We start from the raw sequence: 16,668 nt of genomic DNA, 5'->3' as shown, positions 1-16,668 counted from the left end.
AGACGATATTTTTGGTTCTCAAATGTGACTGTGATACCAGATGGCACTTCCCATTTATATTGTATCTGAGAATCTGAGTTTTTCAGTTAAGAAAGTGTAGTCTCTCCTTGCTCTTAATATTTGAGATGGTATTTCTTTAAAAACAATCAAGTCCTGTCCATCGATTCGCAGCCTGTTATTGTAGAACTTCTGTATTATCGCATTTCTGGATTCTCTTGTGGTGAAATATATAATTATGTCCCTCGGAAGCTGTCGTTGTTTTGCTACACACGAGTTCTGGCGATAAATTTTTTGAATCTGCCAATCAAAGTTAAATCCAGGACTTCCCACCGAACGTCTGAAAGCTTCAAAAAAGGTCTGTTTCAAATTCTCCTGTTCCTTTTCACGCAATCCTCTGATTCTTATTGCAAACGCAGTCTTATTGCAATTTATCATAACGAGTTGTTTTTGAGCATTTTCAACTTCCTGTTGTAACGTTTGAATTTTAGATGTCAAATTAGAATTAGTTTTTTCCAAAAGTTCCAATTTGTCCTCCATTTCAGAAACATAGTCTGTCATAACAGTCATAACTCTGATCGTATCTTCCCTTGTTTGAGCAATCTTGGCGTCCAGTTTATCATATAAGTCCGATAAAAGTTGTTTAATTTCCTGTCTGAACTCTTTAAGGGTTTCAAAAAGAAATTCTTGCGTTAAGAGATCTCCAGTAGAGGGCGTGGGAGGCAAGGGCAGCGATTTGGTAACAATTTCTTGAGATGTATTATTAAGGAAACGCTTAGACTGCTTCGATTTGGGAGCCATTATAAAAAAATGCACAAACAAACAAAGTCTCTGCTCCCCTCGGTTTTAAATGGGATACTATTTATAGACTTTTAACAGTTAATAAGGAGAAGTCTTCAGGAGAATAGAGCTGATTGAGTGTGTCATATATCAAACGCAGAAGCTATAAAATCGCCATTTTGTAACGCAGCTGGATAAGAAAGCCTTTTACAAAATTGAAGCTGGTATTTTGAATAGTAATAAGAAAAAAATTTACAACTTCAAGTTAGTATTTGGTTTTGAAGCCATTTCAAAATTTATCTGCCTGCAGTTAATAAAACTCTATTGCCTGAATATGCAGCTTTAAGTAAAGAGGCTGAGTTCCCCTTTTATTTTGAAGTTAAGGCTTGGCAAAACTTTCAGTGAGTAAACATTGTAACAAGACCGTTCAGCAGATTCATCACCATTTAACTTCCAGATAAGCAAAGTTAATGAAGGAGTGAAATTCTTGTAGAAATATAACTAATTAAAAAGCTTCTGCTGGCCTATTGTGAAACCAAAACATATGATAAGCAGTCTCTTTTGTTTTGAATTCTTGTGAATTCTTGTGAGGATTAACAAAAAGTGTTCATTATTACCGGAGAAACCAGCCTGCTCGGCGCCATTTTAAAAGCCTCTAAGTAAATAATTTTTCGGAGGAGAAAAAGAAAAGAAGCTAAAATGTTGATAAACAATTATTGTGCACGGAAATGGATTCAGCTCGTGATAAGATTAAATCAAACAAAACTTTGAACAGAGTGGGGGAGACCTACTTTGTCCTGCACAAGGCAGTTTGAAATTCCCAGCACGGACAGCTGTTCTGCCTTGGGCTAGCCCCCCTTTCCCTGCAAGCACAAAAGCTGCAAAAATCGAAGAGCATTTGCCAGCAAAACAATTTCTTCTTTCCTTCTTGCCTGAAGGATAAGAAAACCTGATAAGACGTCAGATGGAAGATCCTCTAAACAGGTACGTAGCCAGGAATTCGGAGGCAGCTGATTTTTTTGCTGCCACCACCAGCAGGCTCCTCCCAGGAAGTCCTATCCAACATCTTTTTAAAGACTTCCCAGTGTTGGGGCATTCACAACTTCTGGAGGCAAGCTGTTCCACTGATTAATTGTTCTAACTGTCAGGAAATTTCTCCTAAGTTGCTTCTCTCCTTGATTAGTTTCCACCCATTGCTTCTTGTTCTACCGTCAGGTGCCTTGGAGAATAGTTTGACTCCCTCTTCTTTGTGGCAGCCCCTGAGATATTGGAATACTGCTATCACGTCTCCCTTAGTCAATCTTTTCATTAAACTACATATCTAGTTCCTGCAACCGTTCTTCCTATGTTTTAGTCTCTAGTCCCCTAATCATCTTAGTTGCTCTTCTCTGTAAGATGTTTGCACACACTAAGTAGCAATGTATACATTTACCATATGATCATTATTGTGGTTGTAAAAAGTAATATGGCTTTACCGTTTGTAAAAAAATGAATATGAATAATTACTATTAGCTTCGAGCCAGCCTTATCTCCTGGGGGCAAGAATTTTCTTGGCAAGAATTTCAGGAATAATTTACCCTTGTCTTTTTAAAAGCTTTTGATTGTCTTAGTAAAATAAAATAATGAACTAATTACTTTAAAATTAAGACTACCTACTGATTAATTCTCTTTTGAACCAGGCATGTGTTTATTCAAAATAACTACTATTCGCTTTGTCAGGCACCTGTCCATTTTTCTTCACTGAATTTTTCTCTTTCCAACTAAACTGGGATAGGCATTCCAATTCTTTTTTTGGGAAAAGAAAGCATATTTCAAAAATCTAAGAGCCCATTTATTCTTTCTCTTTGATAATTAAAAAGAGCTAAATGATTAACAGGCAGATTCTGCACATTCTGGAAGTGTGCCATAAGACATAATATGGTGATAGCTCACCGTTCTCGTAGTTTTATTTTGGAAAACGATGGCACTCAACTTTTTTTTCAGGTGCAGCAAAGCAGAATAATGAAAATGTTTAGGCTTCTCTTATGACCCAGTTTGCTATTAACAGCTTCCTCTTAAATCAAACTTAGTCTAAATCACACAAACATCTCAATCTCAGTCTGCAGATGTCACAGCATTGCCTCCAAGGGCACTTCAACCTAGCCTCACTTTTTAGTATAAAATTTTTCAGTTACTGTTTTTAAATAATATCAGTAGAGGTAATTCCCAATTTAATTCCTTCTGACTAGATAGTAGGGAATGGAAGGATTTATATTCCTTGCAGACAGCTGGTCATTTGCATTCTTCCTTTCCCCACCATCCAGTCAGAACTGAAGAAGTTTCTTGGATGAGAAGCAAAACGTCTTCAAAGAAAACCCCAAAAGTCCACTTGCCTCTTGGAAAAAGCATCTTTGGGACAATAGAAGTAGAAGAGAAATATAGTTCTGTTTTGAAGTAATCAAAAGGATTTCCTGCTTGTGCTTACTTTGATGAGCATAAAGCATTTCCAATGCATATTCAATAATAAGAGAATATTATAGTGTTAATATTAACTGGTAGACCCAGGTTGGTATAGTAATTTAAGACATGGATCCTGAATGCCTGGACAATGGCCTGTTCAAAATCAGGCTGCGGGAGAGATGGGCAAGTGCCCGCCATTCATACAAATGAAGCTGTGCGCCTACCACTCACACGACTCTCCTCCCTGAGCTGCCAAACTGGAAAGCTTGGGTACCGCTGGTTTAAGACACCAAACTAGAAACCAGGAGATCATGAGTTCTAGTCCTGTCTTAGGCATGAAGCCAGCTGGGTGACTTTGAGTCAGTCACTCTTGTCCTGTGAAAAAGTCCAGGGCAAACCACTTCTGAAAACGTTGACAAGAAAACTGTAGAGATTTATCCAGGCAATTGCCAAAAATTCCTGCCTGGAATTCACACTGTATATCGGGACATTAATACAACAGAGAGGGTCCAGAGGTATTTCACAAGAAGAGTACTTAACTCCTCTGCTTGCAATAAAATACCTTAGGCCACCAGGCTTGAAATTTTACACCTGGACAACGTCGAACTACGCCGCCTTCGTTCCAACCTAAGCATAGTACACAAATTTATCTGCTATAACGTCCTACCTGCAAACAATTACTTCAGCTTCAATCGCAATAATACATGGGCAAACAATAGATACAAACTAAAAGTAAACCGCTCCAAACTCGATTGCAGAAAGTACAACTTCAGCAATAGGGTGATCAATGCCTGGAACACTCTACCTGATTCCATTGTTAGTTCCTCAAACCCCCATATCTTTAACCTTAAACTGTCCACCGCGGACCTCACACGTCTTTTAAGAGGTCCCTAAGGGCATGTGAATAAGCGCACCAGCATGCCTACCATCCCTGTCCTACTGCTCCAATTGATATGTACTCATTTTATGTGTTTAGTGCCATGTTATACTTATTTATATCCATCTATTTGTACCAATTTCATGCGATAATCTCCATGTCTGTACCAATATCTATTACCTTGTACATGTTGACAAATAAATAAATAAATAAATAAATAAATAAATAAATAAATAAATAAATAAATAAATAATAAAAATGGTTCAAAGGCACAATCCCCTAACCCTACGCAAAATCAATCTTGTATAAGTATAATCTTTATTGTCATTGTATTTAAATACAATGAAATACTTCTAATATTTGAATACTTCTAATAAAGAAGATTAATATTTAAAAGGCAGATTTAAAAAGTGGAAAATGGGGTTTTAAATATCAGCTCAAGAGTGACTCTATTTTAAAATCATTGTCTCATCCCAATCGCTATTAATGTCCATTGTGGTTAATAACAACCCAATAATAATTTGTGTTCGATTTTTTTTTTGACTTGCTAATCTGGTTCTTGAATAGAGCACGGGGAAAGTAAGGGATTAGTCTAATTTTCTTATAATTTACTAGTAGAAATAGTGAAGACCGTAACTGCTATAGAAGGACAACATTTATTCACATTCTCTCATATAGATGGGTTATCAGACTACTTTTTTTCTCTCCCGTAGGAGAAGAACTAACTAAAATAGAAGATGAAGATGAACAAGGATGGTGCAAAGGTCGTCTGGACAATGGACAAGTTGGGCTGTATCCTGCAAATTATGTAGAACCAATCCAGTGATGAATAATCCTGAACATGATATAATAACGATCAATCAACATGATGCCTGTGGTTCAGTATAAAAGGAACTGAAATATATCTATTGATCTATCTATATATCTTTTAATGCAATTAAATTGATTGGTTCCTATGTTCCTTCAGCAATCTCCAATGCTTCAGGCTGAAACCTAGGAAAAGGTTGACATCTTAAAGATAGCAGAAAGCCAGCAAAAAAGTGACAGCTTTCATTTTTATCATATTTTACGATGGCTTTTTAAATTTTGCTCCATAATTTGCTAAAATCAGTGCCTCATTTCCTTTTTTTTTTTGGGATGTTGCCTTAAGTCCGGTTTCGTTCAATCAGTGGCAACTTGATCTTCGTCATTTGAAATTTAGATTTTTTTTTATTGCAACGCTGCATTTGTTAGCAATCTGTGAAAAATGCATTTTTAAAACTTAAAGTTATGTAGCACTTCATTTTTCATGCATGGTCTACTACTTCATTAGCTGTTACATGAATAATGACTCAGAAGTATTGTCCTCTCAATCCTGTACTCTTATTTTTTTCATGCTGTCAGCATGGCTTAATAGTGTAAAATGCCATATATACTACAGTATCTATTGCAAAGATTCCAGTAGAATTATCTGCAAATATTAAGGATTCGTTTTTTCTTGATGAATATTATTTTGACACTTGAAATCTCGATTTCCTAAAGGACATCATGTAAATTTTAAAGATTTCCCCATATTTTAAGAATGTCGTTATAAAAACAATATACAATTATAAAACTTACGTTCTGTAAGTTACTGATTTTATGTGATTTGGAAAGTTAAATGTGGGTTTATTTTTTCAAGCCAGAGACTAAAATGTACTGCCTTTTTACTGATATGCTCTTTAAGTTGTCTATATATGTAAATATAATTTGATATTAAAATTAGGGAGCATGTGTTAATTAGAAAATCTATTGTATATGCATTAGTTTTCAGATTGAATCTGACACCAGAATATCAATGTTTTATTAACTTCAGTGGGAAGTTAACAGCAGCTTTTAAAGTAAGCAAAGCAACTTAAAATGCAGGCATATTTAAATTTGCTGTTTCATAAATACACATTTAGGTATAAGGTAAAAGACTTAGCTGTGCTCCATCCTGTCTACTGTGAATGTAGCCTTCCTCTTAAGGTGTAACAACTCAGTTTTCCCTTCCATATTATATTATAATCAACTGTAGTTATCATTCCATCTGTGCCTACCCCCAAGTGTTTGCATGAACAGTGTCACATCCACTCTTGCAAGAATGTGAGTTTGTCCTCCCTTTGTTACAGCTTTGTAATTGACACTGGGACCAGAGGGATTAGAGTTCATTGTGTACCTTTTGACTCTTTTGACAGGAAATGCATCCAAAGCACACTAAAAAAGAACAAAAGTATACTGTGATCTAAGTCGTTAAATGATAATATTGGGGTTTTATTCTAAAGACCTATAATTGTTGATTAAAATGTGATTCCAAAGTTAACATTAATCCGCTGTAGATTATTGTAGCAAAACACTGTACAAACTTGGTTGGTTTGCAGATCAGCTGTAGAAGTGTCAGACTCTATAGATTTGCAGGCAATTTAAACAGCAAAGTTGTGAACTTGTTTAAAATGTTGCTTTATAGAAAATTTAGAAGTTATCGGTAGAAAGATGTCTTAGGGAATCACACTGTAATTGAAATGATAGTTGAAGCTGAAAATACTGTAAATGCTTCCTGATTATTCCATTTGTCTGTGGAAATTTACATATTTATTGATATTGAAGATTAATTATATTAAGTGGCTATTCGATCTCTGTCATGTTGGTATTTCGGCATAATTGTTCAGAAATGGAAATGTTGAATAAATGGTCAACAATTAGTCCACAATATTTTTGACAGTACAGTATTTTAAAAATAAAAAATTGAACAAATTTTTAGTATCACATAAGGTCTATATTATTTTAACCATAAGCACTGTATTTGTATATTCTTTTGGTTATAGCCTGAGAGAAATTAAACCTATTTATTCAAGGTAATGGATGCATAATGACTAGTCTGAGTAAGCACCAAACATAATAGCTAATGTGGGAAAAGGTGCCTTCACTTAAATACAAATTCCCGTAGAACAGGGGTGTCAAACACAAGTCCCGTGGGCCAAATCCTGCCTATGAGGTGGTCAGATCAGGCCCGCGGGGCCATCCTGGAAATTGTAAGGGGCCGGCCTGCATGGCTTCAGCCTGATCTACCCAATGCGAAGAGGAAACACGGCAGCAGTTTGGGGAGTGGCATAAAGCTGGCCACACCCACCCAAGCCAGCTACGCCCAATGATTTTCGTTAAGCTGGCCACTCTCATCCAGTTGGCCACGCCCACCTGGCCCTCCAAGGTCAACCACAGCCCTGATGCGGCCCTCAATGAAATTGAGTTTGACACCCTTGCCATAGAATATATATGAAGTACTGCTAATGTGTAGCATTGCTATAGTATTAGTATATTCTAGAAGTGACACAAAGAGTTATAGCAGGAATTCCTGATCTACCAACCAAAGCTAGGTAACACTTGCCCCACTACAGCGCCAACTGATTCTCAAGCAAAACCACAAATAATTCCTGTTGTGACTGTTCCTTTTGGAAAGCATCATAGCTGGAAATAGTAGAAAGCCAGATTGTTTCTGGGAAAACAGCACCTTCAACATTCTAGGATTTAAATTGAGCTTTTACTTCCCATCCACTTCCTCATAGCTTCCAGATGCCAAATCAAGGTTTTCCCAATGTCACTAGATTGGATTGGTATGAAAATGTAAATCTAGATATTATTAGCATCCTGATGATAAACTTTCCTAGTGATTTCTTGCAAATGATGAAGAACAGGGCAAATATGAACCCTAAGGTATCCTACTCACAATTAACTCCTCTCACAATTGCCTAAGCTCGTCTACTCAGGAAGGTGTGAAACCACTATAAGAGAGGTATTCCCAATTCCTAACCATCCTATATGGGACAAGAACCCTATGACTGATGCTATCAAAGACTACTAAGAGGTCTGAAACGACCAGGTGTACATTGGGGGGGCAGTCCCCTCATCCAGATTGCAACAAAAGTCATGAGCCCAAATAAATCCATCCATTAGAATAAGTAATACAGTTGCTATACCATGTCTAACATTGAAGGTCATCTAGCCCAACTCCCTGCACAAGCAGGAGAGTCTATACCATTTCAGACAAATGGCTGTCCAGCCTCTTCTTGAAAGCCTCCAGTGATGCAGCACATATAACTTATGAATGTAAGGCATTCCAGCTGGCTGATTGTTCTCACTGTTAGGAAATTTTGCCTCAGTTCTTGGTTGCTTCTCTCCTTGATTAGTTTCCATCCATTGGTTCTTGTTTTGCCTTCTGGTGCTTTGGAAAATAGTTTGACTCGCCTGTCCTTCTGACAGCCCCTCAAATATTGGGACACTGCTATCATACCTCCCCTAGTCCTACAGAAATATTTATCTCTATACTTAGCTAATAATGTTTTTTTTTTTAAAAGAAAAGTTTCTTGTTTTATCAGAAAACCTCTAGGGAAAGCTTTATTGTATGTTGCTTGTTTCTACTTCATTAAACAAGAGCAAAGTTAGTTATCCTCTAAAGAATAACTGAAGCTGGTGGCTGTTTACTTAATTTAAAATAAAAAAAAAGTATATTCTTCTACAACTCACTGGAAAAAATAAAGCCTTGAACTATGCATAAAAATAATAAAGATTGGATAGAAAGTCATTCTATGAGGGAGATTGGCAGCCTCTAAATATAAACAACTAAATAAATAATGCATGTTTGTTGACAACCCAAGAAGATCATTGTTCATTTTATCATTCCATGATTTGACTTCTATTCTGCTCAGAAGAGCAGTAATTAAAACATCGTTTGCAAACAGTTTCTTCGTTTTAGTTAACAATACCAAGCTTAACTCCTGGTGATTTCAAGAACACTCTTGACAACAATTGAGAAGTCATTTGTTATTGTCTTCCTCCAGCCTATGACAACATAAACAGTACAAGCAGTCCTCAACTTACGACCATAATTTCTGCTGCTAAGTGAGCAATTTGTTAAGCGAGATTTGTCCCATTTTAAGATCTCTTCTGGCCACATTTGTTAAGTGCATCCCTGCCGTTGTTAAATGGGCACCACGGATGTTAAGTGAATCTGGCTCCCCCATTGACGTTGTTTGTCAGAAGGTCGTAAAAGAGGATCACATGACCCCAGGACACTGCAACTATCATAAACCTCTTAGTTGTCAAGCATCCGAATGTAAATCATGTGGAATGCTGCAGCGGTCATAAGTGTGAACCATGATCGTAAGTCCCTTTTTTTCAGTGCCGTTGTAACTTTAGTCACTAAGCAAACCGTTGTACCTCGAGGACTACCTGTACCCACTCAATCTTAAGTTCCAACCCCCGCAAAAGATCAAACCCCCGTTTTCCTTTCAGGGCAGAGGATTTTCCAGGTAATCCAGGAGCCCCTCCAGCTGTCTGCTGGCATTCTCGGCAGAGGAGGGGGAGAAAGTACTCGAAGGGGCGAACGGAAGCCCCTTCCCAAGCCGAATTCGACCGTTGAACGCATGCTTCGCCTGGGAACAACCGGCTTTCCCCTCTTTCCGGATCTTGTCGAAATTCCCTACTGGCCCGGGAGCTATTCTGCCGGTCTTCCCCACCCTAAATCGATCCATCCAGCTGTCAACGTTCAAGCTAAGACAAGACAAGCCGAAGTCTCTTCAGACGTCTTTCAATGCTCTTAGGCCCCGCCCACCGAATAAAGGCCAGCCCAGATGACGTCATCCGCGAGGCCTCCGGCCCTCCGTTCTCCAAGCTCTCCTAGCAACGTCCCGTTGTATCACGTGGGAGGAGAAGGAGAGGGAAAGAAGGGTGGGCGGGGTCGTCCGAGGGACGCCCTCCAATCCGCGGCGGACAAATCAGCGGCAGGGACCCGTCGCGCACGCCTGGGCTCTCTAGGTCGCTTTTCTCCGCGACATTGGGGGGGGGGGGGGGGCAGAGCGCGCCGGGGCCCCGCCCCTTGGTGGGCGGGACGCGGGCGTAGTGGGACGAAAGCGGCTTCGTTCCTGGTGCTTCAACGCGCCTGCGTCACCGTCTCCTGTTTCCGCCGGTCTGGCAGCAGCGGCGAAAGCAGCACCGTCAGAAGGAGGAGCGGCGGCACCGTTTGAAACGGCAGCGAGACCCCCCAAAATAGGGGCTCCGCGGAGGGATGTGCGAACCTAGCAAGCACGATTTGGCGACTGTCTTCAAGCGGCTCCGCGCCGTCGCCACCAACAAGGTAGGCAGAGGAAGCGAAGCGTCGGGCTTCCGAGTGACACGTTGCAAGGCGGCGAGAGGCGGAGCGAGTGGGAGTTGCGTGTGGGGGAGCCGGGAAGCCCAAGCGTGTTTATCCTGAGGTTTGGGGGGTGGGGAGGAGACCCTCAGGAAACCCTGAAGGTGGGGAGATTGCTGAGCGACATCCCCGAAGAAGGCAGCTTGTTCCCAGAAGGATCATTCATTACCTGGATGGGTTCATCCATTTTACAGGATTTACTGCTTTATGGGGGGCGGGGAGGGAGTTTATAAATAGAATTCATATTTGGATGGGGCTGTAGGAAATCATTGACTTGGAAATCGGGGAAAAATGAACCGTCTGGGGAAGCATTGGGGCTAAGCATTTCTCCAGCACTATCATTTAGAATAGAATAGAAAATAGAATAGAATATTGAATACAATATAATAGAACAGAATATATAATAGAATAGAATATAGAATAAAATAGAATATAGAATAGAACACAGAATAGAACAGAACATAGAATGGAATATAATAGAATATATAGAATAGAATAGAATGCTCTATTGGCCAAGTTTCATTGGACATACAAGGAATTTGTCTTTGGTACAGATGCTTTCAGTGTACATAAGGAGAATAAAATGCATTCATCAAGAATAAAAAAACACTTTGTGAGAGTCATAGGTACAATAAGCAATAAACAATCGATTTGCTACTAACCTGCCTTCCATTGAGGACCTGTAAACTGTACGGGTCAAAAAGAGGGCTGTGAAAATATCTACAGACCCCTCGCATCCTGGACATAAATTGTTTCAACTTCTGCCCTCAAAATGACGCTATAGGGCACTGCGCACCAGAACAACTAGACACAAGGAGTTTTCCCCCGAATGCCATCACTCTGCTAAACAAATAATTCCCTTGACATGTCAAACTATTTACAAGACTATTACTGTTATTCTTCTCATCCTTCCTAGTACCTATCTCTTCCCACTTACGACTGTAACCACGTTGCTTGTATCTTTACAATTTGTATTGGGTTTTTTTGTTCCCTAATATGATTTGATTGCTTGTTAGCAACCTATGACTATCGCTAAGTGTTGTTTCTTATGCTTCTTGATGAATGTATTCTATTTTAGTTTCTTTATGTCCACTGCATGCACCAAAGACAAATTCCTTGTGTGTCCAATCACACTTGGCCAATAAAGAATTCTATTCTACTCTATTCTATTCTCTATTTATTCACTAGACTAGACTAGATAGGTATGTATCCACAAAGCCTTCAATATCATTAGATTGCTTTTCTGCTAATAAAGGTACAGGTTTGGGTGTTGAACTTGGGAGAGGCAAGGTCAAGACCCCGTTCAGGTAGAAGACTTTAAAGCCAGTCTCTGCATCTTGCAGGGTGGTGGCATGAAGATACTGGTGCCATCCCCACTCAAGTCCTCCAAGAGAAAAAAACACGTTGTATAACAATAATACTGAGACTTGGATCATGCCTGTTATTTCAGCTGCATCTAAAGTGAAATTTTACTCAGCTGTGTGAAGAAAATATTGCAATAAAATCACAGTAGCAAACTGGCCCAAGTCAGCCAGCTTGTGCAAGAGAATGGATTTGAATCTGTATGGCTACTTCTAGAAGAAGACTCGACTATTGTGTCATAGTGGTTTTCCCAAAGTTACTAAATCTTATGCACTTTCCAGAATAGATTACACACTTTCAATATTGAATAATAGTAAAAAAGCAAACACCAGAGACTTCCTGGCATAGATGTCTTGTTTTCTCACTCAAAAATGTTGCACCTAAACTCCAATCCTATTAATTCCTGGCCCCAGTGTATATTGTGGGATGTTGCTATCATTTGACAGTCTCACATTCTAGCCAGTGTTCATTTGCAAGCAATCACTTAATGTAATTATTTACTCATGATAACATGCTGTTTTTCCTGATCTTTCCCTGGCTTGAAGATACTATAATGTTAATCCAAGGCCAAAATATTTTTTTATTGTTGGTACTTTGTGAGAATATTTTCTATGGCATATTTAAATCCTTACTAGCCATATCATTTTAAAATAACATTAATGTTCACTTCCTCTGTGCTGGAATCCAAGTTCAAAGTTCCCTTTTTCGATCCCAGTAGCATATGTTTACATCACTGTGGAATGCAGTCTTTAAAGTTAAGCTAGAAATTGATGAGTTAACTGAAAATGTCCATGTGTATCAAAAGAAACAATTGTTTTTGCAATGCAAGCTTCAATTGCATTGCAAAATGCCAGTTTATCTTAAGGTATTTGTTTGCTTTTGAATATTTAGACCGAAATTATTTTATTAGATTAATAAAGTATCAAGTAATTCTATCCCCTTGCATTCTGTGAAAATAACTTTAAAGCAACATGCTCATTTTGAGTGTTTCAGAATTTTTTTCCAATAATTAAGCAAGGAACTTAATGGTGTATATGAATTAAGTTTACATGAATATAATGCCATCTTTAAGATGAAGAAATAAAGGGCAGCATCGATCAGAGCAAGCCAATTTATTTAGTTGAATGAGTTCTTAATTAAGCATTAAGAATTTCAGTGCAATTATTTGTGTCCATAACGTGGATACATTAGATTCTGAGACCAAGTTGGTTTCGGAAAAGGTGTGGGGGCTACAGTAAAAGGGAATATTTGGGTTTCATATGTTCATTGTTGCTCTCAAAGAAATGCCAGCAAGTTATCTTGAAGACTGGTGAAGTATGCAGGATCAAATCAAAAACCTCTGAGATCTTTTTGTCTTCTAAGTTCACAGTGATCAATCAGCTGCCTATGAAGAGCTAAGAAATAGGAAAACATGCTTATTTTATGGGAGATACTTTGATTAGGTTCTTTAAATAGTATCTTATATAAAAGTAGTATCTTCTTAAAATCAAACGCAGTTCCTAGTGGATCTATTACATGTAATTATCTGGGCCGCAGTACTATTTCAAGAATTATTCTAACTTCCCATTAGCTTACAGCCTTGAGATCTGTGATGGTCTTGTGTCCAGGATTTAATCAGGCTTATCCTGCTTTGCTTTTGGAAGTAATCCAAGGTCTGTAAAGTCTTCCTATTTGTGCCATTTTAATGTTGGCTAAAACACATGTTCATATGCAGTTGTTGGACAGTAAGAACAGCTAGCGTGATGCAGCAGTATATCTAAGTCAATATGTTGTTTTACCAAATCATAATGTCCTTTGCGTATGTTCAGGTAGTCCTCGATTTACCACAGTTCATTTAGTGACTGTTCAACATTACAACAGCACTGAAAAAAGTGACTTATGACTGTTTTTCATACTTAAGACTATTGCAGCAGCCCCATAGGCATGTGATAAAAATCCAGGCACTTAGCAACTGATTATTTATGACAGCTGCCGTGTCCTGGGGTTCTGTGATTCCACTTTTGTGACCTTCTGACAAGCAAAGTCAATGGGGAAGCCAGATTCACTTAACAACCATGTTTAATTTAATAATTGCAGTGAGTCACTTAACTGTGGCCAGAAAGGTCATAAAATGGGCAAAATTCACTTAACAGATGTTTCACTTAGCAACAGAAATTTTGGGCTCGATTATGATCATAAATCGAGGACTACCTGTACTACTATAGTCATTATATCCATTATAAGTTAGCAGGAACTAACTTTGCTAACTTTGTTAGCAAAACAAATAATTTTGGGTATACTTTTCATTTTTTCTGACCTACAGCCTAATTATCAGAGAGATACATAATTTATTGGAGAAACTTTGCAGTTAATCAGGGTGGTTAATTAACTTATTGCCTTCCCTGTAATTTCAAGCCATTGTTTGAATATTTTAGAATTCTCTCTCTTGCAGACAACATATGGATATGATAAGTTTCTTATTGTATTTATTGATTTGCAAATATTTATGTCTGAATCTGTATCCATCCATCCATTCATCTATCTGTGCACTCCTTAGGAATTTCCAAGAGGTGCAACAACAGAAATATACATGCCACTTGAATTGTATTTGAAGGCTTTGTTTCATTAATTGAAACTGTGACTGTGTTTAACACCTGATTTCAGCTTTCCTTTGCTTTGCAGACTTTCACAGAAGGTTGCAAATTTGAAGATTGGTCTTAATGTTATTTTTTTTATCACTATCATAGCTTCAAATGGTCACTAAACAAGGCAATCATTAAACAAGAGCTACCCGTATATGTTTGGTTAAGTTAAAAATATTTTAAATGTCAGATTTTAAATGTCAATATGTTGGATGTCAGATTTTAGTATTTCTGTTACTTCCCTTACCCCATTGTGCCACAGAAACTTGCAGGTAGGTTTAATCAGCAGATCATACTTATTTAGGAGACAAAAGTATGCTGCGTAATAACAATTAAATTGTGACTGTTTTCTAGTTATGTTTTGACTGTGGAGCAAAAAATCCAAGCTGGGCAAGCATAACATATGGAGTTTTCCTCTGTATTGACTGCTCTGGGACTCATCGCTCACTTGGCGTTCACTTGAGTTTCGTTCGGTAAGCAATTCATTTAGCAATGCATGCGGTTCATTCATAGGGGATATTTTCCTCAGTTTTTGTGTCTATATGTACATATATATTTCTTCATCTTGTAGAAAAGATGCTTCTTGGTTCGAAACACTCTTGTTTCTGTTGGCTGTCTTTATGGTGCACCGATATAAAATAAATAGAAATAGTCTGGCACACCTTTCATTAAGGTGTATCTTACATGAATTTCAAAATATAGAGTATCAGATGAAAAATTCATTTACAAGCTAAGCTTTGGTTAATATTTACGCTGATTTTTGTCACTCTGGCATATATGTTTCCCATATCTTTTGTTTGTTTTTAAAGTGTTTGCATGATTTGCTAGCTGTACTAGTATCAAATATCAATTGCAACTCTTCTATTATGTCTTGGGACTTTATGCTTTAACTCCTTTGAATAGTAAGTTGCAGTTCTCTCCATAAATTAAAATATCGTCAACTTTACTGTGAGTATTGTTTTGCAGATCTGATAAAGAACAATCCTATACTCGTCATTTCCAACTAAAATGGGTGAAGTTTATGTACCAAATGTAGCAGTAGCTTTCCCCAAGATTGGCTATTTTTGTTTGACAATCCAACTCCTGTAAAGTTGAATACTCACATACTGATTGGGCAATTGTTCTGCAATTGACTATTTAGCTTTTAAAATATTTTCAGTAATTCATTGGCTCTCCATCAAGTTGAATATTATTTCATTTGTTTCATATGCCAATAATGCTTTTGCATATTTATCTCTTTCCCGGCTCTTCTTGTCCCGTTCGCAGCATTTTCAAAAACCATGCAGCAAACATTCAGAAGGAGATGCTTAATTCCTTATAAACCTTTTCAATGTAAAGTATGAAAGAGATTACCAACCTGTTGCTCTCCTCAATTCCGTTTAATTAATTAAATTGTGGTGAAAAAATCTGCTTCTTGTATTACATCTGGGATAATAAAAAAGACTATCATAACTTTCTTCTCAAATCCTTAACCATTCCATATAGAGCTTGATTTCCAGGCTGTTCACCATCTGGGAAATCCGCTTCTGAACTTGTTCTAATCTGTAACTGTAAAATCTGACCAAAGCAAAATGGATTGGAAACATTTTTTTCTATAATATGAACTTATATTTTTGATAATACATGCCAAGACAGCATCACACTACACTGAATTAATGTTAACTTTGTGTTGACAAGGATACCCAGAGCTTACTGTATTTTTTGGAGTATAAGACGCACCTTTTTCCCCCCAAAAGAGGGAGAAAATCTGGGTGTGTCTTATACATTGAATACAGCATTTTTGGCCTCCCAAAACCCCATCCCTGCATGCAGAGGCTTTGGGAGGCCTGCAAAGTGCTCCTGGGGGCTGGGGAGGGCAAAAAACGAGCAAAAAATGGGCTGTTTTTAAATCTCCCCCCCCCAAACCCCGGGAGTATTTTGCAGGCCACTCAAACTCTCTGATGCCCCATTTTTCACAAAAAATGAGGCGTGCAGAGGGTTTGGGAGGCCTGCAGAGTGCAAAAACTTTTTTTAAAATTTACCTCTTCAAAATCTTGGTGCATCTTATATTCCAGTGAGTCTTATACTCCAAAATATGATACATTTTTCCTATCAAAGATATTGAACTTTATATTCTCTATGTCAAATTCCATTCTACTCCTTTCACTCCATACTTCAAGCCACTCGACACCTTCTTCAATCTTGTTTCGTGGCTTTTTAACTAAACGGAATAAGGAAAAATGATAGAAAAAAGGAGAACAAAATAATGATATAAATTTTCCTTGTGTGTATGTGTATATATAGTTCTATTTTATTTATTTATTTGTTTGTTTCTTTAATTAAATTTTTACATCACCCATCTCGCCTAAGTGTCTCTGGGTGGTTTTCAAACATCTACATTGCATCTCTACAATGGTTTCAATAAAGAATAA

The 16,668-nt window shown here is 37.9% G+C and overlaps 2 protein-coding genes across 8 annotated transcripts in view; both read left to right on the top strand.

Moving 5' to 3' along the window:
* The window catches only part of PACSIN2 (protein kinase C and casein kinase substrate in neurons 2), a 62,862-nt gene extending 56,018 nt beyond the window's left edge, over nt 1–6,844 (top strand). For all 3 annotated transcript variants that reach the window (XM_032220886.1, XM_032220885.1, XM_032220884.1), the window contains one exon: nt 4,807–6,844. In XM_032220886.1, coding sequence (XP_032076777.1) covers nt 4,807–4,919 — 113 coding nt within the window. In that variant the 3' untranslated portion in view covers nt 4,920–6,844. The remainder of the gene's footprint in view (nt 1–4,806) is intronic.
* A 3,137-nt stretch (nt 6,845–9,981) lies between these two features.
* The window catches only part of ARFGAP3 (ADP ribosylation factor GTPase activating protein 3), a 35,402-nt gene continuing 28,715 nt past the window's right edge, over nt 9,982–16,668 (top strand). For all 5 annotated transcript variants that reach the window (XM_032220854.1, XM_032220853.1, XM_032220851.1 and 2 more), the window contains exons 1-2: nt 9,982–10,220; nt 14,612–14,730. In XM_032220854.1, the coding sequence (XP_032076745.1) occupies nt 10,152–10,220; nt 14,612–14,730 (188 nt within the window). In that variant the 5' untranslated portion in view covers nt 9,982–10,151. The remainder of the gene's footprint in view (nt 10,221–14,611; nt 14,731–16,668) is intronic.

The sequence above is a fragment of the Thamnophis elegans genome, chromosome 7 (assembly GCF_009769535.1).
Source record: "Thamnophis elegans isolate rThaEle1 chromosome 7, rThaEle1.pri, whole genome shotgun sequence".
In the NCBI taxonomy this organism is placed as follows: Eukaryota; Metazoa; Chordata; class Lepidosauria; order Squamata; family Colubridae; genus Thamnophis; species Thamnophis elegans.
The sequence above is the reverse complement of the archived record's forward strand: the minus strand, read 5'-3'. Positions and strand labels throughout refer to the sequence as shown.